The sequence below is a fragment of the Cebus imitator genome, unplaced genomic scaffold, assembly GCF_001604975.1.
Source record: "Cebus imitator isolate Cc_AM_T3 unplaced genomic scaffold, Cebus_imitator-1.0 Scaffold199, whole genome shotgun sequence".
Classification (NCBI taxonomy): Eukaryota; Metazoa; Chordata; class Mammalia; order Primates; family Cebidae; genus Cebus; species Cebus imitator.
Genome location: NW_016107514.1, coordinates 4,798,807 through 4,824,542, shown reverse-complemented (window position 1 = coordinate 4,824,542; position 25,736 = coordinate 4,798,807). Strand labels below are relative to the sequence as shown.

The following is a 25,736-nucleotide window of genomic DNA, read 5'->3' as shown; positions in this document are numbered from 1 at the left end:
ATCATTCTGAAGTGTGCGTAGGCTTTTTTTAAGTAAACACATTCCCTACATACTTTAGCTTACTAATTTCCACAAACAGCAGAACTGGAACAAGTGAAGGCAATTACAGCTTAAATAAAAGTAACTTAAATCCAGCCAACAGATCTATTGCATACATACTGTATATACATAAAACATGTAGGAAGTCCACCCACCTGCCCTGCAGTAACTGGGAACTTCTCTCTTATTCTGGCTCACTACTGTAAGCAGACCTCACTGCTTCCAGAAAATAATCCCCCTTCACCCTGGCCAGCAATTTCTCACCCCCATCTTCCTATAAGCAACAAGACTTGCATGGCAGATTTATTGGTAGTAAGGAAAATGAGGAAGGAAGAAGGAAAAGGAGAGAAGCAGAGAATTTTCCACAGTTCTACACACAGGTAATTCATTTCTTCATTCAGCAACGAGTTACTAGTACCAGGCACCATGGATAACACCAAGAACAAAGCAAATATGTTCCTGACCTCATGGCGTATCCCTTGTATATCATTTCAGATCTAATCCCAAGAGTTCCCCACTTTAAGTACCCCTCACAAAAACCTTAAAGGCTAAGTAATCAAACCATTATGGCATAGTAGTGTAAGAGAAAGTGGAATGGCACAGATAACTGTACCACGGAGAGCTTCCAGTGCCATTCTAAAAGGTGAGTTGTAAAGTGTTTTTTTTTTTCTTCTTTTTTTTCTTTTTTCTAAGACAGGGTTTCACCATGTTGGCCAAGCTGGTCTTGAACTCCTGACCTCAGGCGATCCACCCGCCTCGGCCTCCCAAAGTGCTGAGATTACAGGCATGAGCCACCACACCCGGCCTGTAAAGTGTTTTTAAGTGTACATCAGGTCATTTCAACTCCCTAAGAGATCCACATGTCACGAAGAATAAAATTTGAACTTGCTCTCATGTACAACCCCTGGCAGAGACGGTGGCCTCATCGCCTGCATTACAGCCTCTTCGGCCACAGTAGCTTTGTCTCGCTTCTTCAGTCTTTCCTAGTTCATTCCCACTCTAAAGCTTTTGTGCGTGTTGTTCTCTGCCTAGAATGTTCTTCCTCTTTATCAGCATCACCACCCCAAAGAGTGCGTCTCTGAACTTCCAACCTGAAGTAGCCAGCCAGTCACCAGCACATCACCAACTTGCCATTATCACTGACGTCTTATTTGTTTGTTTCTCTCAGCAAAATCTAAGCTCTGTGAGGACAGGGATTTTATCTCTCTTGTCCATTGCCATATCCTCAGAGCTCAGAAGGAGTATCTGGCCCAGGTGCTCAATGACTGTTTGTTCAATGCAAGAATGAACAAATGAATCAGACAGAAAGAGAGAGGGAAATACTATCTCCCGTTAAATGAATAAAGAGTTCTTATTAGACAAGGAAGGCCACAGCATCCCTCTACTACCCTCTTTTAACTAAGCTACCAGAAAATTCATTAGTAAGTTTGGGCTTCAGTATGTGAGAGTCAGTTTCTGTTACATGCAAACAAAAAACTCTGACTGTAATAACACTGCTATTCTACGTATCAGCCAACTAAGAAAAGAGGAAGAGGAAGGAAAAACAAACCAATAGGAGGTTCCTTTCATTCTTGGCTGTAGAAAAAAACAAAATTTAACTCAGTAGGAGAGGAGTGGTCAGAACAGAGGAAGAAGAGATAGAACCAGCAGGAAAAACAAAAATGGAGAGGGAAAGGTACACAGAGACAATAACAAAGAGTGATAAAGTAGGAAAGATGTAAGCAGTTATTCACACAACAGATGTCTAAGTAAGCTGAAGGTGCTAAGGTAGAAGTAAAGGACTGGAATGCCCATGATATAGAAGGTTCTTGGGCCTGTCAGTTCTGCCTCCTGTGACAGTTTAATATCTCCAGGTTTTCCCGTATGTTGAGGATAGGAAGTGAAGGTCGTGGGGTGGATAGGTAGATCAGGGAGAGATCTTCTCTAAGATGTATCTGTTCCTACAACTCAAAAAAAAAAAAAAAATCACTATACAGCTCTAACAGAGCAATTCTTCAGAGGGGAAATTATTCTCTGCATGGCTAGAGTAACACGGTAAAAGTCAGAGACCTCTAGTCTCATCCAGAAGTTCTTGTACTTAATCTGAGGTCTAGATCAACCAGTGTTCCTTAACAGAAAGGGACGGGGGCGGGAGAGATAAAAATTTTATAAAATTGAATTAATAGAGATAATTCTGTGATCAACATTATGGGTAAATCCCAAACATTTTAACTGTAATAAAAGGATCTTAACAACTTAAATGTAATTTCCTTTATTAATTCAAAAGTAAAATATTTTCATCAGTACACATGTGTAAAATCTAACATACTTTTTAAACACAGCCCAATGCCAGGATATTTTAATTGCTTCTGGGTTTTGTTAAAAATTCATATATCTGGCCAGGCACAGTGGCTCACGCCTATAATCCCAGCACTTTGGGGGGCCAAGGCAGGTGGATCACCCTAGGTCAGGAGTTCGAGGCCAGCCTGGCCAACATGGTGAAATCCCATCTCTACCAGAAATCCAAAAATTAGCCAGGCATGGTGGTGGGCACCTGTAATCCTAACTATTCAGAAGGCTGAGGCAGGAGAATCACTTGAACCCAGGAGGCAGAGGCTGCAGTGAGCCAAGATCACACCACCGCACTCCAGCCTGGGTGACAAAGCAAGACTCCATCTTGAAGGAAAAAAAAAATCATATATCTGACTTGGTGGCAGTAAAACAAAATGATTTTAGAAACTTTTAAAATGTCATCCCCATTTGGTCACTGTTTTTATTATACTTCACAAATATGTTTTTGGAAAAAAATTAAAATTAAAAAATTTTTTTCTTTTGTTTTTTTTTTTGAGCCAGAGTCTTAATCACCCAGGCTAGAATGCAGTAGCACAATCACAGCTCATTGAAGCCTCGAACTCTTGGGATCAAGGAATCCTTTTGTCAGCCTCCCAAGTAGCTGAGACTACAGACATGCACCACCACACCTGGTTAATTTTCATTTCTTATAGAGACAAGGTTTCACCGTGTTGCCCAGGCTAAAAACTTAAAATTTGACTCTTGGTAAAATATGTTGCTTGTTGCTGTAATTCCAGCTCACTTGCAAGCACTGATGATTTTCTCAAAATTTCAGACATTTCTGAGGATAATATAAATACTTTACCACATTCAAACTGATGAGATTTAAGGATTCTCCAGTTCCTGTTAGGAATTTGTAACTATTAGGAGAGTTACTGCACATTCCTACATTCTTTGAACAGGATGGGTCCATTCCCATGTTTTAACGGGCAGTTGATTTCAAATTGAAGGCCTTGCAGCTGCAACCTTCATGACAGGAGTCAGGGGCAGGACTGGATGTCAGATAGGGAATCAAAGGAGATCATTTTGGAGATTTAAGATTTGACCACTCCGCCAGATTTTGAACATGCATGGGGCCTGTAGCCCCTTTGTTTTGGCCAATTTCTCCCATTTGGAATGGCTGTATTTACTCAATGCCTGTACCCCCATTGTATCTAGGAAGTAACTAACTTGCTTTTGATTTTACAGGCTCATGGGTGTAAGGGACTTGCCTTGTCTTGACGATACTTTGGACTGTGAACTTTTGAATTAATGCTGAAATGAATTAAGTCTTTGGGAGACTACTGGGAAGGCATGATTGGGTTTTGAAATGAGGATATGAAATGTGGGAGGGGCCCAGGGTGGAATGATACGGTCTGGCTGTGTCTCCACCTAAATCTCATCTTGAATTCCCACATGTTATGGGAGGGATCCAGTGGGCGTTGATTGAATCATGGGGGCAGGTCTTTCCTATGCTGTTATCATGATAGAGAATGAGTCTCATGAGATCTGATGGTTTTAAAGAGGAGAGTTTCCCTGCACAAGCTCTCTTCTCTTGTCTACCGCCATGTGAGACATGCCTTTCACCTTCTGTCATGATTGTGAGGCCTCTGCTGCCATGTGAAACTGCAAATCCATTAAACCTTTTTCTTTTGTAAATTGCTCAGTCTCAGGTATGTCTTTACCAAAAGTGTGAAAAGGGACTAATACAGGGGATAAGGAGATATTTGTTAAAGGATATAAAATTATAGCTATTAATAGATAGGAGGAATAAGCTCTAGTGTTCCATACCACTGTAGGATAACTACAGTTAACATTAATATATTATATAGTTTCAAATTGCTAGAGAGAGGATACTGAATGTCCCCAACATAAAGAAATTATAAATGTATCAAATGATTGATATGCTAACTGCCCTGATCCTGTTGCGATCACTATATATTACATGTAGCAAAACCTCATTACGTGTGCAAAGGACATGAACAGACAGCTTTCAAAAGAAGTCATACATGCAGCCAACAAGCATAAGAAAAAAAGCTCAATATTACTGATAATTAGTGAAATGCAAATCAAAACCACAATGAGACACCATCTCATACCTGTCAGAGTGGCTTTATTAAAAAGTCAAAAAAATAACAGATGCTGGTGAGGCTGCAGAGGAAAGGGAACACTTATACACTGTTGGTGGGAGTGCAAATTAGTTCAGCCATTGAGGAAAGCAGTGTGGTGATTCCTCAAAAACCTAAAAACAGAAATATCACTCAACCCAGCAATCCTATTACTGAGTATAGGATTATATTTATATTCCTAAAGGAATATAAGTCATTCTGTAAAAAAAAAAACACATGCACATGCATACTCACTGCAGCACTATACACAATAGCAAAGACATGGAATCAACCTAAACACCCATCAATGGTAGAATGGACTTTTTAAATGTGGTACATATACACCATGGAATACTATGCAGCCATTAAAAAGAACAAGATCATGTCCTCTGCAGGAACATGGATAGAGCTGGAGGCCATAATCCTTAGCAAACTATTGTAGGAAGAGAAAACTAAATACTACATGTTCTTTCTTATAAGTTGGAGCTAAAAGATGAGAGCACATGGACACAAAGAGGGGAACAAAAAACACCTGGGCCAACCTGAGGATGGAGGCTGTGAGGAGGGAGAGGAGCAGAAAAAATAACTATTGGTACCAGGCTTAGTACCTGGATGACTAAATATTCTGTACAACAACCCCCTATGACACAAGTTTACCTATATAACAAACCTGCACATGTACCCCTGAACCTAAAATAAAAGATTTTTTAAGTAAAAGCATTACATATACATTTTTAAAAACATCACTATGTACCTCATAAATATGTACAATTATGAAGTCAATTTAAACGATAAATATAAATATAAATTTTAAAAATAGCACAGACAGGCGCTATATTAGGTACTGGCAATACAAATATGAGTAAGACACCACTGCTATTCAACATAGTATTGGAAGTTCTGGCCAATGCAAGCAGGCAAGAGAAAGACATAAAGGGTATTCAAATGGGAAGAGAGGAAGTCAGATTATCTTTGTTTGCAGATGACATGGCCCTATATCTAGAAAACCCCATCGTCTCAGCCCAAAAGCTTCTAAAGCTGCTAAGAAACTTCGGCAAAGTCTCAGGATACAAAATCAATGTGCAAAAATCACAAGCATTCCTATATACCAACAACAGGCAAGCAGAAAACCAAATAGTGAATAAACTCCCATTCACAATTAGCACACAAAGAATAAAATACCTAGTAATACAGCTAACAAGGAAAGTGAAAGATCTCTTCAAGGAGAACTACAAACCACTGCTCAAAGAAATCAAAGAGGACACAAACAAATAGAAAAACATTCCATGCTCATGGGTAGAGGGAATCAATTTTGTGAAAATGGCCATACTCCCCAAAGTCATTTATAGATTCAATGCTATTCCCATTAAACTACCATTGGCATTCTTCTCAGAATTGGAAAAAAACTATTTTAAAATTCATATGGAAGCAAAAAACAGCCTGAATAGCCAAGATGATCCCAAGCAGAAAGAACAAAGCTGGAGGCGTCATGCTACTCAACTTCAAACTATACTACAAGGCTACGGTAACCAAAACAGCATGGTACTGGTACAAGAACAGACACATAGATCAATGGGAAGAATAGAGAACTCAGAAATAAGACTGCCCCTATACAAACAACTGGTCTTCAACAAACCTGAAAAAAAAAAAAAGCAATGGGGAAAGGACTGCCTGCCCTTTCGTTAAGACAGAGTTTCACTCTTATTGCCCAGACTGGAGTGCAATGGCACGATCTCTGCTCACTGCAGCCTCCACCTCCCCACTTCAGGCAATTCTTCAGTCTCCCAAGTAGCTGGGATTACAGGCACCCACCATCATGCCTAATTTTTTTTTGTTTGTTTGTTTTTGCATTTTCAGTAGACACAGGGTTTCACCATGTTGGCCAGGCTGGTCTTGAACTCCCGACCTCAGGTGATCCACCTGCCTTGACATCCCAAAGTGCTGGGATTACAGGCATGAGCCACCACACCCGGCCAGGACTGCCTTTTCAATAAATGATGCTGGGAGAGCTGGCTAGCCATAGGCAAAAAATTGAAACTGGACCCCTTCCTTACACCTTAAAAAAAAATCAACTCAAGATGGACTAAATACTCAAATGTAAAACTCAAAACTATAAAAACCCAGAAGAAAATCTAGGTAATACTATTCAGGACATAGGCATGGGGCAAAGATTTCATGTTGAAAATGCCAAAAGCAATTACAACAAAAGCAAAAATTGAAAAATGGGATCTAATTGAACTAAAGAGCTTCTGCACAGCAAAATAAACTATTATCAGAGTAAACAGACAATCTAGAGAATGGGAGAAAATTTTTGCAATCTATCTATCTGACATAGTTCTAATATCCAGAGTCTACAAGTAACTTAAACAAATTTACAAGAAAAAAAAAATTAAAAAGTGGGCAGAGGACATGCACAGACACTTCTCAAAAAAAGATATACATGTGGCCAACAAACATATGAAACAAAGCTCAACGTTCACTGATCATTAGAGAAATGCAAATTAAAACCACAATGAGATACCATCTCATGCCAGTCAGAAAGGCTATTATTAAAAAATCTAAAAACAACAGATGCTGGTGAGATTGCAGAGCAAAAGGGACATGTTTACACTGTTGGCAGGAGTGTAAATTAGCTCAACCATTGTGGAAGACAGCATGGTGATTCCTCAATGACCTAGAGGCAGACATACCATTTGACCCAGCAATCCCATTATTGGGTATATAGTCAAAGGAATATAAATCATTCTACACGTGTATGTTCACTGCAGCACCATTCACAATAGCAAAGACATGGAATCAACCTAAATGCCCATCAATGATAGACTGGATAAAGAAAATGTGGTACATATACATCATGGAATACTATGCAGCCATAAAAAGAAACAAGATCATGTCCTTTGCAAGGACACAAATGGAGTTGGAAGATATTATCCACAGCACAGCAATACAGGAACAGAAAACCAAATATCACATGTTCTCACTTATAAGTGGAAGCTGAACAGTGAGAGCACACATGAACACATGGAGAAGAACAACACACACTGGGGCCTCAGAGGAAGGAGAGCACCAGGAAGAACAGCTAATGGTTGATGAGCTTAACACCTAGGTGATGAGATGATCTGTGCAGCAAACCACCATGGCACACGTTTGCCTATGTACCAAACCTACACATCCTGCACATGTACCCTAGAACTTAAAAGTTGAAGAAAAAAAAAATATGAGTAAGAGTTATTCCTTTACTCAAAAAGCTCATTCTTATAAGGAAGAGTGTGCAAAGGAAGTAATTACAAGGAGCTCATCCTCGTAGATCATATTATGTGCAACTAATTGCAAAATGAGGTGAGAAAAGCTATTAAAGGAGCCATGTTCTAAGTCAGATAGTAAGAAAATGACAGTGAACAGCTGGGAGGCAGTGAGAGGTAGGCAGAAAAACTAGGGAGAAAATATCAGGAAAGGTTTATCAGAGAAGCGAATTATGGCTTCTTAAATTAAGAAATTTCCCAAAGCAGGACTACTAAATAAGTCACACACTCACTCTTGAAAGAATTGTCTGATTCATCCTACAGTATGTATATTCACATGGAAAGACTTGTCTGTCTGCTCATAAATTTGAAATTATAAACCACAAATATTACTTCCCTATTAAATAATTCTATGAGGTACTGCAGTCCTTCTAAATATTTCTTTGAGGCTGAGGTTACACTTTCCCAGTCCTACTATTTAGTTTTATTACCCATGAATTTGCTGTCTAACTACATCCCTGGTTTTAAGTCCTCATCAATTAAAAGCTTGAATTTCCATCATGAAAATTCAAACCCCCTATAAGCATTTGTTATGGGGGTTTGGGAAGATAGGCACAGGAAAAGCAAAGCTAAGGCAGAAGAACAAGGAAGAAAATTAAGAAAGACACAGAGACAGAGTGTTGCTGACATGGGAACCTAGTAGTTTACACGGCCACAGTCTGTTTTCTACCATAGCAACCCTATTTTGAGCACTAAAAATCTTAGAAATAATTGAACACACAACAAACTCAACAGCAGTTGTGGTTAACTCTTCTTTTATTTAAAATTTCAGAAAGTGTACATGAAGAGGGTTTTAATGACTTAATTCACTTTCCAAAATTGGAGAAAGGCTACAATTTTACTCTATCTAATCTTGCAATAAAAATTTATGTAAACTAAAATTATTCAAGCAAAAAAAAATCCCTTATAAACCTAACGTTCAAGATTCAATGTCTTGAGGCGAATGGGACATTATACAACTTTTCAGCCCAAACTTAGACGCTAAGCCGATGAGATACTAACATGACAGACCCAGTAAGGCAGCTCAGCGCTGGTTCCTAGGGGCTCACAACATTGACCAACTACAGGCTTCTCCCTCGAGGTTCTCCCAAGCTGAATCAATGCATATTTTGGCTGCCAGGAAGGAGGGAGGAGTATGAGAGGGTTTTAAGGGTAACATAGTGATTCAAATGAAAGTGAGATAAGAAAAGATAAATCATATTATTTGCAGGCTTCAGACAAACTCGGATTTTCCAAAACATCAAGTATCAACTGAATAAAACTCATGGAGCCAGGTATACATCTTGATATTTAAAGATAGCAGCCTTTAAGGAGTTCAGAACATTTTCGGTTTTCCTTAAGACATTCATGTTCATTGCAAGCTAACCTAGATGCAGAATAACCAATCACCTGCTCATTCAATGCCAAAATGAATGCCCTAAAAACATTCAAGAACCTTCTGGATCTAAGCACAATAAGTAGATTCTCCAGTGCCTATGTTTTGAAGTTTGCAGGTTGCAATCCATTAGTGTGCAGTGAAGTCAATTTGATGGGTAAAGACATATTTTTATAAAATAGAACAGAATATAAAATATCAGTATGCTTTACACCTGGTAAGAATTGTTTCACAAACCTCTTGTTTCAATTATAAATGTGAAGGGTGTGTGTGTGTGTGTGTGTGTGTGTGTGTATACTACGCTGCAGTGTAAAATGTGTTTCTTATGGTGAATTACAGTAAATAAAGCTTGGAAAACTCTGTCCTAAGATACCAGCCCAACCTACTTTACATCATTCCTTGCTTCTCCTATTCCCTTATCACTCCTTGCACTTAGACCTACCCCCACACATCCATGGACGTCACCAAAGTAAACATGAGAACAACTGCCATTGTACCTAGTGGGTACACAAAACTATTTGGGAAATTAGCCCCATTAGCCAGAATCAAAGCTCAGAAGCTACCTGAAAAAGAAACTGCATGACTAGCGTATTTGAAACACTACAACACTGCTTTCTAAACAGAAAATTCTACTCTTCCACACTGCATGCTGTTTTTAACCTTTTTGCAGACTTTTATGGTTTAGATGTAGTATATTATACCAAGACTATCAGTGCTCGGTAACATGCTGTATGACTGGATAAAGCTCCCAACTAGGAACTTAGAGATCTGGGTTCTAGTCCTTCTCCACTAGCTGGGTTTGATCTTGGCAAGGTACTCGACCTCTCTGGGTTCAGATTCTCCAACTGAAATATGTCAAAGCAGGACTGCAGAAGGGTTCTTCCTAGTGAGTGTTTTGTGGAGATACTTCAGCAGTCTTGTAAAAGTGGGTCTCTTTTTAAAATTAAGATGTTTATTTTTAAAATTAAAAGAAAACAGAAAACAGAATCAAATACATTTAATATCAAATTTTACCATGCTGCAATTACCAGGCAGCCAAATAACCTCATTTTTCATAAAAATTAAAAGAATTACCTTCAGTTTCTGTATATATTCTAATAAAAATCTCATTGATTAGAAGCCTGTAGCTCTGCATGGGGGATCTGTCTAAATGTAAGCCTGCTCTGTTCAGATATTTGTATAAAACTGAACACTGATAGCCCCCATTCGGGTAAATGCCAGGTGAAGCCCAGGTAGACATGTACAGAACATGCTCTCACATCAGGCACGGCAAACAATTTCAAGTCACACTCTGATCATGGATGATGTCTTCAGGACTTTGAGTACCCCCTTTCTGATTTTTTTTTTTTTCAAAATGAATGCATGCAGTTAAAAATTTTAAAGATCCAATTCAAATTAAAAATTTTCTAGTATTCCTCTTTCTGGTATATGAATTACTTCTTAACTAAAAATTATCCTGAGACTGCGAGGATGGCTGTTAAAAAAAAAAGTTGACACTCAGCACACACTTATATGTATAAATAAGTACTTTCACCTACTGAGCAAAACAGAAACAATGCTGAGGGTAAAATTAACATTATCATCCACAATATGGATTTCAAATGTTTGTATGTATAGTATTGACAAAGCCCATTTCAGTTCTATATAACACACTTTGTTTTAGTCAGTAACTTAAAGAAAATTAGTTAATGCTTTGCAACACTGTGATTCTTCTATTTTTACACTTAGTACTGACTTCATAATTTATCCTTAAGCACATCACAGGTTTTAAATTGCTCCATATTAAACTTCCACAAAACTGTGGGAGACAACCAACTAAGATTTATTTATTGATTAAACAGTCATTCATCTTACACTCATTAAACACTTAGGATGTGTCAGACATTATTCTTATGTCTATTAATGGCCATTATGGAAAATAAGGCAAAGTCCTTTCCCATAAAGGGAGAGATAATAAACAGGTAAATAAATAATTTCAAGTGCTAAAAAAGTACATCCCCTTAATTCGGCACATATTGTTGAAATAGCAAAAACCGCAATTACTTTTGCACCAACCTAAAATAAAACAAATGGATGTTAGCATCTTCACATAGAAAGCATATGTTATTCCAAGGCTACTAATAAGATTCAAACATTTGCCAGTAAACTACTGTAAGCGTACACAGTATATCACTACTAAATATATAATACTAAATGCAGTGCGTACGTAGGCCTGTGTGTGCAGCTGTGCATGTGTATATAAATTTGAGAGCTTATTTACAATACAAAGGAATATTATCAGGATGCCTGAAAAGATTTATGTAGTTTAACTTGACAAATCTACAAATGAAAAGCAAACAGCTAACTTTCCTAGCCCACAGCTAAACGAAACAGGCAAGGAAAGTTGAGTAAGAGGTGACACTGCTCTACCCATACGCAGAAGGCTAGCGGGATGTCCAGTCTCAAAGCGTCTGAAATTGAAAATGCTGTATGATTTTAAGGAGTCCAGTCTGTTTTAAAGCCACCAAAAATATAAGCCTACAAAGATAAAAGATAAAAGATATGGCCTATTTACAGGCAATATCACAAAAGACTTGCTTATCAAACTATAAAAGGAACGAACTGCAAACAGGAAATTGCCCAGCCCCAGCCATGCGCCTCCCCTCCCTTCCTCTCCACTAACTTCTGTAAGCAGAAGCAAATACTACTGTTAGATTTACCAAGAAGCCACAGAGAAGGATGACAGAACACTAGTAGCTGACATCTAATATATTATTAGTTTAATAAATATTTAAAGCAAATGCCTTTATTATTTTGAACCAACTTTTTCTTGATAATTTTACCTATATTTTAAATATATTTTAAATGGCATTTGTTTAAGCTACAGTTTTTTAATGTCAATGTAAAGCAGTTTTGAAATCAGCATTTACAGAATTGTGAGTTTAAAAGATAAGCAAAGTAATATACTTGGTCCAAACAATAAAAACAAAAACAAAATCACAGTTAATTGGCTATCAGTGTCCAATGATTTAAACACACACATACTAACCACTTTTTTTCTTTTTTTTTCTTTTTTTTGAGACAGAGTCTCGCACCGTCACCAGGCTGGAGTGCAGTGGCGCATATCTCAGCTCACTGCAACCTCCACCCTCCAGGTTCAAGCAATTCTCCTGCCTCAGCCTCCCGACTAACTGGGACTACAAGCGTGCACCACCACACCTAGCTAATTTTTTTGTATTTTTAATAGAGACGGGGTTTCACCATGTTAGCTAGGATGGTCTTGATCTCCTGACGTGATCCGCAGCCTTGGCCTCCCAAAGTGCAGGGATTACAGGCATGAGCCACCATGCCTGGTCACCACTTTAAAACAATACTGTTGTGATAAAATTTCTGTATATTCAGCAGACAGTTTAATGTTCAAAAATCAATAGGTCCATTATCAGCAGTTCCAATTAAGCACATTTATATTCAAGTACTTAATAGAGCATTCTGACACTCCGATGAGTAAGAGCAGGAAAGGTCTATGGACTTCCTAATTTCTTACAGACACTTGGACTGACAGGCATGATTTCTAGTGGTCTGTATCTATTGAAACAAATTAGACACAGATAAAATGACTGCATCTTTTTTTTCTCTTTTAAGTCAGGGTCTGGGCTGGAGTGCAGTGGTGTGATCACAGTTCACTGCAACCTCAAATTCCTGGCCTCAAGCAATCCTCCAGCCTCAGCCTCCAAGTAGCTGGGACTACAGGCTCCCACCACTGCACCTGGCTAACTTATTTTTTAATGGAAGCTAATAGCACTTTTCCACTCTTAAATGGTCTAAATAAAGGAAACAAATTTTAAAACACAAAGTGTTCAAAAAGTTAATAAATCTATAAGATTATGAGAATAATCAACCTCATTCTCAACCAAAAAAATGACTACTAAAACAATGAGCCAGGATTTTTCACCAGTTAAATTTCTAAAACTATAATATTCATCCCCAATATGCAAAGATTATATGAAATTGGTTATTTCACATAATACCAAATTTAGTATAAACTGACTTGGAGCATAGCAATATGCTCCAAGGGTCTTAAAAACTCTAAAATTTAAAAATTATTTACCCCACTTCTGGCAATCTAAAGACAAAAATCCACAAAAAGAAACACTTACAATATAGAAAGAGGTCTGTCACATTATAAAAATTTTTGAAACAAATCTCAAATGTTAAATAATGATATTCTCTCTAAGTGAAATATTATTTGGTCACCTGAGTTAGCAAAATGGCAAAACATACATAGGCTAAATTTTAAAAGGCTCAAAATATTACACTGCAGTCATACCTAATAAATAGTTCAGATTTAGAACTGCAGGAAAATTTTTCCACATTTCTTCTATAATGTGGTTATGCCACTTTTTAAAGTTTTTTTAATTGTAAGAAAAAAAAAGACCCCTGTCTTCTCATTAGATTATCCCCTTTTCACACTGGAAGTTTAAAATAAAATAAAATAAAAAATTTAAAATAACTAGTTTTCTTCCGATCTCTCTTCGCTCCCCTACTACCAGAAAAACGCATCCTCACTTTCATGCTATTCTGCCTGTCTGATGGTTCCTCAGCAACTTGGCCTTCTGGGATTGACCACCTTGGAAACTTCCCTGTCTCCAGGTCTGAACCCAGCCCTCCACACCCATACCAACAGGTAGGCAGTCTTTCAGTTTATTATCCTCAACTCCTGGAACAAGGCTTGTGATAAGAAAGTGCCTCAAAAAAAATTTGTTAAATAAATTCATATTTACCCAAATTGTACCCATTGACCAGTTTAAACAATTGTTTATTGCTCATCTGTTCCACATTTTAAGCTAGGCATTGCTTTAATATCTTTTTTATCTTTTTTATTCCCTAGAGCCTACCATAGTGCTAGGCAGAGCTCATAGTATCTAAACAAAGATTTACTGAACTAATGAATATTTGACTACAGATCTCACAAATTCATTTGGTTTAAACAGATTATTCCCTTAATATAACATCCTTGGAGAGAAATACACTCAGACCTTCCAGTGAATTACACTAAGGAATAATCAGATTAACAATCATATGAGTGTTGTTACTGAGCTAAGGAGGTATTTAAGTGAAAAATATGATGGACCAGAGGATGCTACGCAGACAGAAAGTGGGGAAGTAGCCATCAGATCTTCAGGGAGGTGGCCTAAAGGGTCTATGCACAAAAGTGAGTGATAGGAAGTAAGAGATTGGATCAGAAAACTTTGTGGAAGGCCACATAGCTTCCCTGCCCAGGGCCCTCAGACATTCCTAAGTGCATATAATGTCAGATGCTGCACCGATGACATCTTTATATAAATGACCTCCTTCAGTCCTCACCACAAGTAAAATAGGGTATTATTATCCCTATTTTAAAGATGAAAAAAAAAAAAAAAAAAAAAACAGGAGTTTGGATACGTCAACTTGCTCAAGGCGTACAACTAACAATTGCACTCAAAGCCCAGTGAGCCTGTGGTATGTTAAAGTTGTTGCTCTCAACTACTACCCCAGATGGAGAATAGCTTCTTTGCAATTAGTCACAGACTTAGGAGTAGAGTATAACTACTTAGGCCTTAAGTGTAGTCTACAAAATAAATAGCAAACACAGGCATAGTTAGATGGTCTAAAAACCTCAGGCTTGTTATCCCCAATTCAGACATGACATCTGGTTCAGGCTAGTCTCAGTGAATCCACAATGCAGACCTCTAATTTAGCAAGGCAAAGACTTAACAAGTGGGTAAAGAAAGTATACAATGTGGTTACTACCTCTGTTTAAGCATCCTCCACATAGCAGAAAAAAAATCGCAATTCTTTAACTCTGATCTTAATTTTCTAAGCTAAACAATCACACTTATTTCAACTTTTTCTCATACATATTATTTTCCAACTCTTCAGTCATGGTGACCTGATCCAAATTCTCCTTGACCTTCTTGCCATAGGCCTGCAAAACTGAAAACAATATAGTAACACAGGTACTAGTGAAGAGTTGGTCTTTAAGCACACGGCAAGAACCTAATTAATTCAGAGTCATAATTTTTTAAAGCCATCTTTTTCAAACTCATATCAGAGTGTTTTAGATGCTACAATGATCTAAACATCCGAACTTCAAAACTGCACTGAGTGTTGCCCTGGAAGGGAAACACCTTTCTGACAAAGCTGGTCTCAAAATCTTGAGCCCTCCAACTCAAGGAGCACAATGGCACACAGCGTAGGAGGTGAAGAGATGCTTTATCAGTAGAGGCATCCCTAAAATGGGTGCCTATCACCTGCTAAGTGTCACTGTGGTCTCCAGTGCCCTCATCATTCCAGCAACCTTGGCTTTAAGATCACTGAACATGACGGTCTATATCAGGGTATCCAATCATTTAGCTTCCCTGGGCCACACTGGAAGAAGAATTGTCTTGGGTCATACACAAAATACACTAACACTAAAGATAGCTGATGAGCTTAAAAAAAAAAAAATCTCATAATGTTTTAAGAAAGTTTATGAATTTCTGTTAAGCCACATTCAAAGACAGCTGCAGGTTGAACAAGGTGGTCTATATGTTATCTCCTTTTTGATCCTCATGACAGCTCTATATGAGAAAGTATAAAAGGTCTCCCCCAACTTAGATATAAGAAAACACAAAAAAGCTGTGAAATACTTGAGGACATCATCTAACAGAGAAACCACAAGTGCCACAAGACAGCACATTCAAAAGTAAACCACGGTGTTGGTGGCAGAACAATTGGAAGGTAGTTAATACCACTGAGCTGTACATTTTAAAATGGTTAAGATAGCAAATTCCATGTTATGTGTATTTTACCACAAAAAAAATGGGAAAATATGTTTATTTTTATTTTTTTTAAAGGCTAGAGAGTGTTGTAATTTTGTATACCGGTTACTGCCCTTGGTCTATGACTTTTACTTTGATTTACTTTGATTCTGCATCTTTTAAGACCAAAGTCAGCTCAGTCATGACTACAAATATTCTGGTAAAGGGGAAGACACTACTGAAGAAATAATGAAGAAATAACTGCATTATTTTCAGGACTTCCCAATATATTTCCTTCTTACTTTCGTGTTTTGTCATCCTATTATTAATTCACTCAAAAGATATTTACAGAACACTCATGATGTGCCAGGTATAGTTCTAAATTGATAGTGTTCAAATACTGAAATAGTTCCATACCAGTTGGTAAATGGCTGCAGCCCACAGCACACCACTCCACACTACCCACCCTGGTCTCTTCCTTGGGACCCACCCCAACCCCCACCCTCTAAGCCCTAGATTGCTCCATGATTCAGCAAAGCAAGAAGCCTCTAGGACCCTGTCCCAACCTCCAACTCAACTGGTGAATGCCCGGCCTAACCCCTTCTTAAATATTTTATCACCCGCCACACACAGGAAAAAAAAAAAAAAAAAAAGTCCTTATCCTCCAGTCTGGGTAAGAGATAAGCAAGTAAATGCATAAACAAAGTAATTTCAAACGCATGCTGTAAAGAAAATAAAGCAGCAAAGGCCTAAAGAATGACTAGGGGTGGAAGTGAAAGGGTAGAAATTAAGAGAAAATCCCTCTGAAAAGGTAACATTAGAAGGGGAAAGGCACGCAGAGGTCTGAAGTAAGAACATTCCTTATAGGACAGAAATATCAAGGCTCTTTGAGAGCAACAACATGGAATTTCAGCATGAGGGGAGCATCTTGAGCAAGGAGATCACAGAGGAAGAGAGGGTCAGATCAGAAAGGATTTTAATGGCATTGGTAAGGATAAATTTTATGCCAAGATCAGTGAGCAATCACAGATCTGAAACAGGGTAATGATGTGATCTAATTTACAATTTTAAAAGATTACTCTGACAATTGTATGGCAACTAAATTAACAAGAAGCAAGAATATAAAAAGAGGTAACATATAAAACTGTGGTCATAATCCAGGTGAACAATGACAGTAGCTTGGGCTAGGTGATAGCAATAGAGACAGAAAGATAAATTCTAATTCAATATGTTTTAGAGGTGGAGTTGATCAAACTTACGAATAAGGATAATGTGGGACGAGGGAACAAAAGAAATCAAAATGACTACTGTCATTTGATTTAGCAAGTCACTGGTGGTAGTCCACTCATTAAAAAGGGAAGGACTTGGGAAATAAATACATTTAGGGAAAGAAGGAATAAAAACTTATTTTGCCACAAGAAATTTGATGTATCATTTAGACATATAATTTGGAGCTATCAAACAGGCAGTTAGATATTTGATCTTTACAGTAATCCTGTGAGGTAGATAAGGAAACTCTGGTATTATCCAAATTTTACAAATAAGAAAACTAAGGCTTTGAGAAAACGGTTTGTTTTTTATTAGTCAGTCAATGCCCCTTAAAAGAGGGCTGATTCCACGTTTTAAGAACAGGGACACGTTCACTGTTAAGGACTTCTCTCTGGTAAAATAAGCCTACCCACATAGCTTGCCTCATGTAAGTTACATGGCTGCTCCAAAAAGGTATTGTGAATCCAGAGAAGATTCCTCCAGAAAATGGAGACCTAACCAACTAGCAACACTTAATATATGTAAGTTTTAACTGAGATATATGTAGAATCCATATTATTCACTATCTTCTTATAAGACTGTCAACAACTAAACACAAACAGACAATATGAAGAAAGGTATAAAACTCCCTTTAAGGATCCACTGCAATTCTTAGTACCACTTGTATTAAGGGTTTGTGTCAAAAAGGCTTCTGGGGAATGCTGTTCCAAAATTAGAAAAATCAATTGTGACACGAACAGTTTAAGAACAGCCACTTTACACTGCTTCTCAAGACTGTAACTAGCATGTAAGTCAAGCTCATGCTGTACTCAGCACTTCTTCCACCATGCTAGGATTGCTTTTTCCCCTTTGGTTGCTTTAAAGTAGTGGAAACTTCTGCATTAGAAGATATATTTTATCACAGAGTATTTTATCACAAGCTCAATGCATCTATTATAACTCTTTCAAAGTTCTAGAGGCAACCTGATGAAATAAAGAACCACACTAAACAAAACAGGAAGAATAGGTGTTCAAACGGAAAGAAGAGTCTGGGTGTGGTGGCTTACATCTGTAATCTCAGCTCTTTGGGAGGCCAGAGCAGGGAATCACTTGAGGCCAAGAGTCCTAAAGCCAGTCTGGGCAACAAAACGAGGCACTATCTCTATAAAAATAAAATGAAATTAGCTGGGTGTGGTAGCACACACCTGCAGTCCCACCTTCTAGGGAAGGCTGGAAGAGGAGGATCGCTTGAGCCCAGGAGTCTGAGGAAAGAGTGCATACCACTGCAAGACTCAGTCTCAATAAATAAATAAATACAGAAAGAAGAGAGAGAAGATACAAGGGAGGGAAAAATGGATAAAGAAATGAGAAGAGTAGGGTAAACCTGAGGTCCCCAGAACGCAGGTGAAAGAAAAGCTGGGCTTTCACAAAAGGCATGTGAACTGTAAAGGACAACAGCATCTTCCCAAAACTATTGATGTGAAAATATTTAGAAATCATAGAATGTGTGGGTTGCTGTAGTAATTCTATTTGTATACCTCATCAGAATTAAAATGTCTAGCTTGGTGGTATTTTTATAGCCATAAAAAATTCCTTTAGGCTTTCAAAATAAGTATGACTTCAAAACAATATTATGTCACAGAATTAATGTTGAGCCATGTGGGCAATGTTTTGTATCCAATGATCTTTACTTAAAGCTTTCAACATGTACAGGAAGTTGGAAACTCTTGGTTTATGACTTGGTCTAATAAAGAGATAGTTCTAAACACATTGTTGATTACCAAGCAAGACTTCAGAAACACAGTGACTATACAGAGTCACTGTTGTCATCATCATCACAGTAACTGTTATATCAAGCTTAATATGTGCTGAAAACTGCTCTGCAACCTTTAGGCAGATGAACCAGATGTATATGAATAAAAACCATTTGGTCACACACACAAAAAAAGAAAGAAATGAGAAGAGCAGCAAATGACCTCTTCTTGCTGGCTATCCTTTATAAGAAAGGCTCCACAAGTAACATGCTTACAAAGTATCACAAAACCCTGCAGGAAAAACACATTTGTTTACAGGGCTTGAATCCAGAAATTAGTACAGACTCTCTCCATATTTCAATCACAGTGTCAATCATCAATTTCAAATGAGTAGTCATTATCAATGTAAGGTAAAAAATATTCAGCTTACCAGCACTTCACTGAACCTTCATGCTAACTGCCAGCTTTTCATGTATGAGCTTAAAATAAAAGCAATAGCCTTACTGGCACTACAAATAATCTTAGTATCCTAAGAATTGAAAGGAAATGTAGTGGTCATTACATCCAACCCTCTCATTTTGCAGATAAGGAAACTAAATAAAGCTGAGAGAGATAAAGTCCATCATCACAGAGTCCTTCTAGACGAAAAACATGTTTTTCTGACTCTTAGCCACTATTCCTTGTACTTTATCATGCTATTTACAGAGCAAGAGAGAATGCTGCCACAAAGGATGGCTCAAGGCTTTACTGCAGTCACATCAAGGGACAAAAAGTGGCAGGGCTGGGCACCTCAGTGCTAGAAGGGAGGGCCCCAGCCTGCAGCCTGGCTGACAGCCTGCCACTCTTCTTCGACTGACCGCTGCAACAGCTGACAGCTTTTCCAGCAATACTGCTGGGCTTTTGGGATGATGGGGCAGAGTTTGAGGTCTAGTAGCTGGTGCCCTCTTCCTTCAAGGTCCTTAGAATGAGGCCCTTTAAAGGTCACTCAGCAGTGTTGCTTCCAGGGATTCAGGGAAGTACCAGCCCTCCCCAAGGATGAGGGGAAATGACACCTCTCTGCTCCCTGCCTTTAAACCAGCATATTCCTAACTGGTTGTCACACATGTCCCTGCAAGTATGTTTTACCCCTGATGGTTTCTGCTTCCTAAGCTTTTGCCCAATCACAGCATACATAGAAAATTCCAGAATCACCACTCTAAAACTCCATAGCATGGTCATGTGGAATTCATACTGACATGTTAGTGCCCGCAGAGAACAAAATTTCTAATTGAAATGAGTTTTAGAAAAGTCTTATCTAGTTATTAGGGAAGCTATAATATATGCAGGATTTATATTCAGTTTGCTTACCGCAAACAACTGTATAAATGAATGGATTAATAAAAATAATAACAATCCTCCCCTGTGCAATCTAGGATTTCCTATTCTCCCAAAAAAGGAACACTTCAATAGTCTTTAAAAATCTTCCATAATATCATATTTCATTCATTTAAACAGACACACATGCACATACACATACTTTTTCCTAGAAACATCCTTGGTACTATTCTTTTTATTAAAACACCATACAACTGTGGAATTCAAGCTACATATTGCAGTTCCAAGATTCTCTCGCTAACTACTAGAAAATAAAATCTAAAGACTAAACACCCCACCACTGCTAGTCCACATTTCCTACCACAGATCAACTCCCAAACTGCTAATAATCTCCACCATCTCTCAATCCCACTGAAAAACTGGTCTGGATTTTCTTTGACAGTGTTAGCATTTCACTGGCCTGATTATAGAAAATAATCACGAAGAAAGTACTTACCGCATAGGCACCTATCAAAAATGCTGCATTTGCCCTTTTCCGTTGGTCAAAACAGGTGTAGTGCACTATTTTCTTTCTTGACAAACTGTATGACTAGAAAGAGGAGATTAAAGAGTTAATGTAACCATAGTGACGATGTTAACATGTACAGAAGGCAAACATTATCTCCTAAACTTCAAGATGCGCCACAACCCATAAAATGTAACAACTTTCAACTTTGGGTGGAGAATTACTAGCTCAGGCTTTGTACAGCCCAATCATAATATAAAAATCGACAATATAATGAGTATCTTTCTCTCCAAGAGAAGAAACTAATATGGTGTAAAATAATTAAATTATTGACATATCTATTATCAGGAAACATTTTTGATGATTTATTCTTAATTTTCTACAGAAAGTCTCTTCACCCTTTTTCACTCCCTACCTGCCACTCCCACTTCCAGGAATGTTCACTATAGTTTTCATATAACACAATTTTTTTTTAATGTCAATCACTCTACTGTGATCGCTAAAAAAAATCTAATTTTTAAAGATCAATATTAATATTTTATTTCTGGGAGGTTACATAACAACCCCTTTTAACATCTGAAAATACACGGTTAATGGAAAAAGATGGATCATTTAAAAATTATATCAGCAAATATCTTAATACAACATATTATCATAGCCATCCATTAAATTCATGAATTCAAACAGTTATTAAGCACCTGCTATATGCCAGGCAGTATGCTGCATGCTCACTAAGTTCAAAGTAATTAACATGGTATGTTGTACACATGCTAAACATGCAAACAAATGGCAAAAAGATCTGGTAAAATCAAATAAAATCATTAATCAAAACTCAAGTATAAGACAATGAGAACACAAATGCAACTCAATGAAATCTGCTTGATTTCCTCACTTTTCAAAATTTACATATTTTGACAATTCATTTTCAAAATATAGGCACATCAACTGTGTCTAATAAAAAAAAAAATAAAAAAGAAAAAAAAAAACAAAAAAAAAAAAAAACAACAAAAAAAAAATACAAAAAAAAAAAAAAAAAACAGGCACAAAAGTACATTTCAATATTTGTCTATAAATTCACATTGACTAAAAAAGTATCTTTTTCTGTTATACATTGACTACAACACACAGAAAATGCCTGCTTTTAGAACCCCTTTAAAAAATGTAAATAGAGCTCAACTATGTACTTTTCTTAACCCTGCTATTGTCTACAGTGAAAAAAAGCTCTTCCATCTCTGAAGCCTGTTCTAAGGATGAAACTGTAACACTCTGGCTTTACCACGTAACCACAGAAAGTGTAGCTACACTTTATCCCTTCAATCAGCCAGGAAATCTTCATCACTCCAAGTCAGGCAGCTCTTTTATAACCAAAAATCACACTGGGGGGGTCGGAGGGCAGGGGACAGAGTCTTGCTTTGTTGCCCAGGCTGAAGTGCAGTGGCACGACCTTGGCTCACTGCAACCTCTGCCTCCTAGGTTCAAGCCATTCTCCTGCCTCAGCCTTCCAAGCAGCTGAGACTACAGGAGCCCACCACCACGTCCAGCTAATTTTTGTATTTTTAGTAGAGATGAAGTTTCACCATGTTGACCAGGCTGGTCTTGAACTCCTAGAATCACATTATTTGAAAATAATAATGCCCTTTTATCTTTTTATCTGTGTGTGTGTGTGTGTGTGTGTGTGTGTGTGTGAGAGAGAGAGAGAGAGAGAGAGAGAGAGAGGGAGAGGGAGAGAGGGAGAGAGACAGGGTCTTGCTCTGTCACCCAACACCCAGACTGGAGTGCAGTGGTGTGATCTTGGCTCATTGCAGTCTTGACCTCCTGGGCTCAATAGATCCTCCCACCTCAGCCTCCTGAGTAGCTGGAACCACAGGCACATGCTACCATGCCCAGCTAAATTTTGTATTTTTTGTAGAGGCAAGGTCTCGCATTGTTGTCCGGGCTGGTCTTGAACTCCTGGGCTCAAGTGATCCACCTGCCTCGGCCTCCCAAAGTGCTGGGATTACAGGCATGAGCCACGACACCCAGCCGGTAGTGGCCTTTTCATTAAACTTTTAAAAATTAGTATGTGAGGCCAGGTCTGGTGGCTCATGCCTATAATTCCAACACTTTGAGAGACCAAAGTGGGAGGATCACTTAGGGATAGGAATTTGAGACTAGCCTGGGCAGCACAGCAAGACCTCATCTCTACAAAAAGATATGGGTAGGAGTGTCACTTAAGCCCAGGAAATGGAAGCTGCAGTGAGCCACGATCACACCACAGCAGTCCAGCCTGGTTGATAGGACAAGACTCTGTCTCAAAAACAAACAAACAAAAATCAAACAAAAAAAATTAGTATTTGACTCAAAGAAAGACTCTTACTGTCCATGCCCTTATTTCCTGACAGGTTTACACAAATACTCCTTTGAAATAAAGAGAGGAAAAAAATCACAGCATTTAACTCAGCTCAGTGGAGTTGATGCACTGAAGTTACCTAGGAATGTAAAGGTTACAACCAGTGGTGCTGACACTTGACCTTGCTTTCTCAATTTAGAACTACTGACTGCCTGAACATTTCCTTTCTCTGTTTTATTTCACTGTCTGTTGGGTGGTTGGTTGGTTTTGCCACTTATTTGTTCTCCATCAATAAGTTATGTTTGATTTAACAAAAAGGAAATAAAGGCTCTTCAGACCTAAGCATCTCCTATCATCTCTGAATCACAAATATCTAAATGCTGCCTTACACAGGGCAAGACTCTCAATATACATGAGTCAGACGGAGCACAGGGACTCAGCGCTCTTCTGGCTCCCAGCCTCTCACTATTTACGTTTCCTAGTTCCCTAAAATACCTGTGAGGAAGAAAATATCAATAGTCTATCTTAAAATTTGGATTATCTTTTTCAATGCTCTTTTCTACTAAGAATTTAGGTTTTATGACAAACGACTGCCATTGTTTAATAATGTGAAACTGCATTTATTTTACAAATCTACTTGCTGAAAGGAACAAGTCATATTGTTGTTCCTTCATCACCGATGCTGATCTCTTCCTTGGGTTTTTTTTTTTTTTTTTTTTTGGAGGGGGCTGGGGAGTAGAATTTTTTGTGTTTGCTTGGTTTTTGTTTTCTCTGTCTCTCATCCTAAAGTATACAGAATACAGAGACATCCTGGAACATGAACCGTAAAAGTGAAAGGACAGAATTCTGAGAAAGACTTTCTTTCCACTGTATGGCTATAAATATTCTTTAAGTAAATATAATACAAGTTAACATTTTAAAGATTTTAGAAGAATGTTTAAACTTCATAAGCTTTCATACATTACATCAGATAAAGAATGGTCTCACAAAATCTTCCTAGAAACTTTATTTAAAAGTGTTTCCTATGAGAAACTGCCTACAGGAAGCAAACATAACTTTTTTTTTTTTAGAGCTTTCTGCCTGATTTTTAGGAAAATGTTTAAAGCTGCTAGCATTTACTTTGCTTAGATATTTTTGGAATTCAGTTTCCTTAGTTAACAAAAGCACTCCAGCCAAAAATGATTTCCTGCTTCGTGAAGCTTGGCCAATATCTCTTAGGTCAAATCCCTGAGAGTTGAGTTCTCTCACTCAAGGAATCAAAATGAATTCAAAGTGAATGAGAGCAGAGAAAAATCAGCTAATCTCAAAATTAGACCTGTCCTAATTTCCTAAGTAATGTTAAAATTTGCTAATCTCAAAGTTAGGCCTTGTGCTAATGTCTTTCTTTTCACAACTGGGCCTCCCTCTCCTGGTCACCTAGCCCACAGTTGTGTATCAGTGATGCTGTTCAACAGAGATATTTTGGTATTAAAATAAAAATTTGAGGCATAACAAAATATTTTGTCAATTGTTTAGCTGATGTTTTATATCAGTTGAGTGGGCTGAAATTTAAAAAGAAAAAAAAACGCTTTAATGTTTTTCCTTTCAGATTTTAAGCATGCCCCCCACTTAAAAAAATACTATTACATAGGCTGGGTACAGTGGCACACACCTGTAATCCCAGCACTTCAGGAGGCCGAGGTGGGTGAATCACGAAGTCAGGAGTTCAAGACCAGCCTGGCTAATATGGTGAAGCCCTGTCTCTATCAAAAGTACAGAAGTTAGCTGGGCGTGGTGGTTCGTGCCTGTAGTCCCAGCTGCTCGGAAGGCTGAGGCAGGAGAATCACATGAACCCAGGAGGTGAAGGTTGCAGTGAGCTGAGACTGCACCACTGCACTCCAGACTGGGCAACAGAGAAAGACTCGGTATTTAAAAAAAAAAAAAACGTATTACATAATCAAAGCACCCTAGAAGAAGCAATACTACCCAATGGAGACACCCAGGACTGCAGTATCTGCTATGGAACATTAACTTCCCTTTTGAGATCTTTCATGCAAGAACTTTACCATACAGACAAAGTCACAGTTTGGAGACAATAAGTACTCTATGTATGAGCCCAGTCGATGGTATCTCAGATTCTGCCCTAATATCAGGAGAATATCATGCCTTTAAACTGGACAGTGACCTCTTCCCTACTCTGGTCTCTCTCCTTTGTGACCAGGTATGATGACTGGGCCCTTCAAGGAACATACTACAAGGTTATGCCTTAGCCACAGGCTTTCAGTGAGCCATCTGCTCTATTACAGATTATTTTTTACTTTACACAAGAAGCTCACAGGTTACAAAAACACTGTGTGCAATAGCAAAGTGAAGTTTAAAATTGGTCAATTCCAATGAATACAGTGTAAATATAAAAGAGAGAAGATCGGGCCAGGTGTGGTGGCTCATGCCTGTAATCCCAGCACTTTGGGAGGCCGAGGTGGGTGAATTACGAGGTCAGGTGTTTGAGATCAGCCTGGCCAATATGGTGAAACCCTATCTCTACTAAAAATACAAAAAATTAGCCAAGTGCGGTGGCACGCACCTGTTGTCCCAGTTACTTGAGAGGCTGAGGCAAGAGAATCACTTGAACCCGGGAGACAGAGGTTGCACTGAGCCACTGGATTACGCCACTGCACTCCAGCCTGGGCGACAGAGCAAGACTCCAACTCCAAA

The 25,736-nt window shown here is 38.2% G+C and overlaps 1 protein-coding gene across 8 annotated transcripts in view; it reads right to left on the bottom strand.

Annotated features, from left to right (window-relative positions):
• CDC14A (cell division cycle 14A) overlaps window positions 1-25,736 on the bottom strand; it is a 181,632-nt gene that overhangs the window by 121,137 nt on the left and 34,759 nt on the right. For all 8 annotated transcript variants that reach the window (XM_017547617.2, XM_017547619.2, XM_017547623.2 and 5 more), the window contains one exon: window positions 20,705-20,797. In XM_017547617.2, coding sequence (XP_017403106.1) covers window positions 20,705-20,797 — 93 coding nt within the window. The remainder of the gene's footprint in view (window positions 1-20,704; window positions 20,798-25,736) is intronic.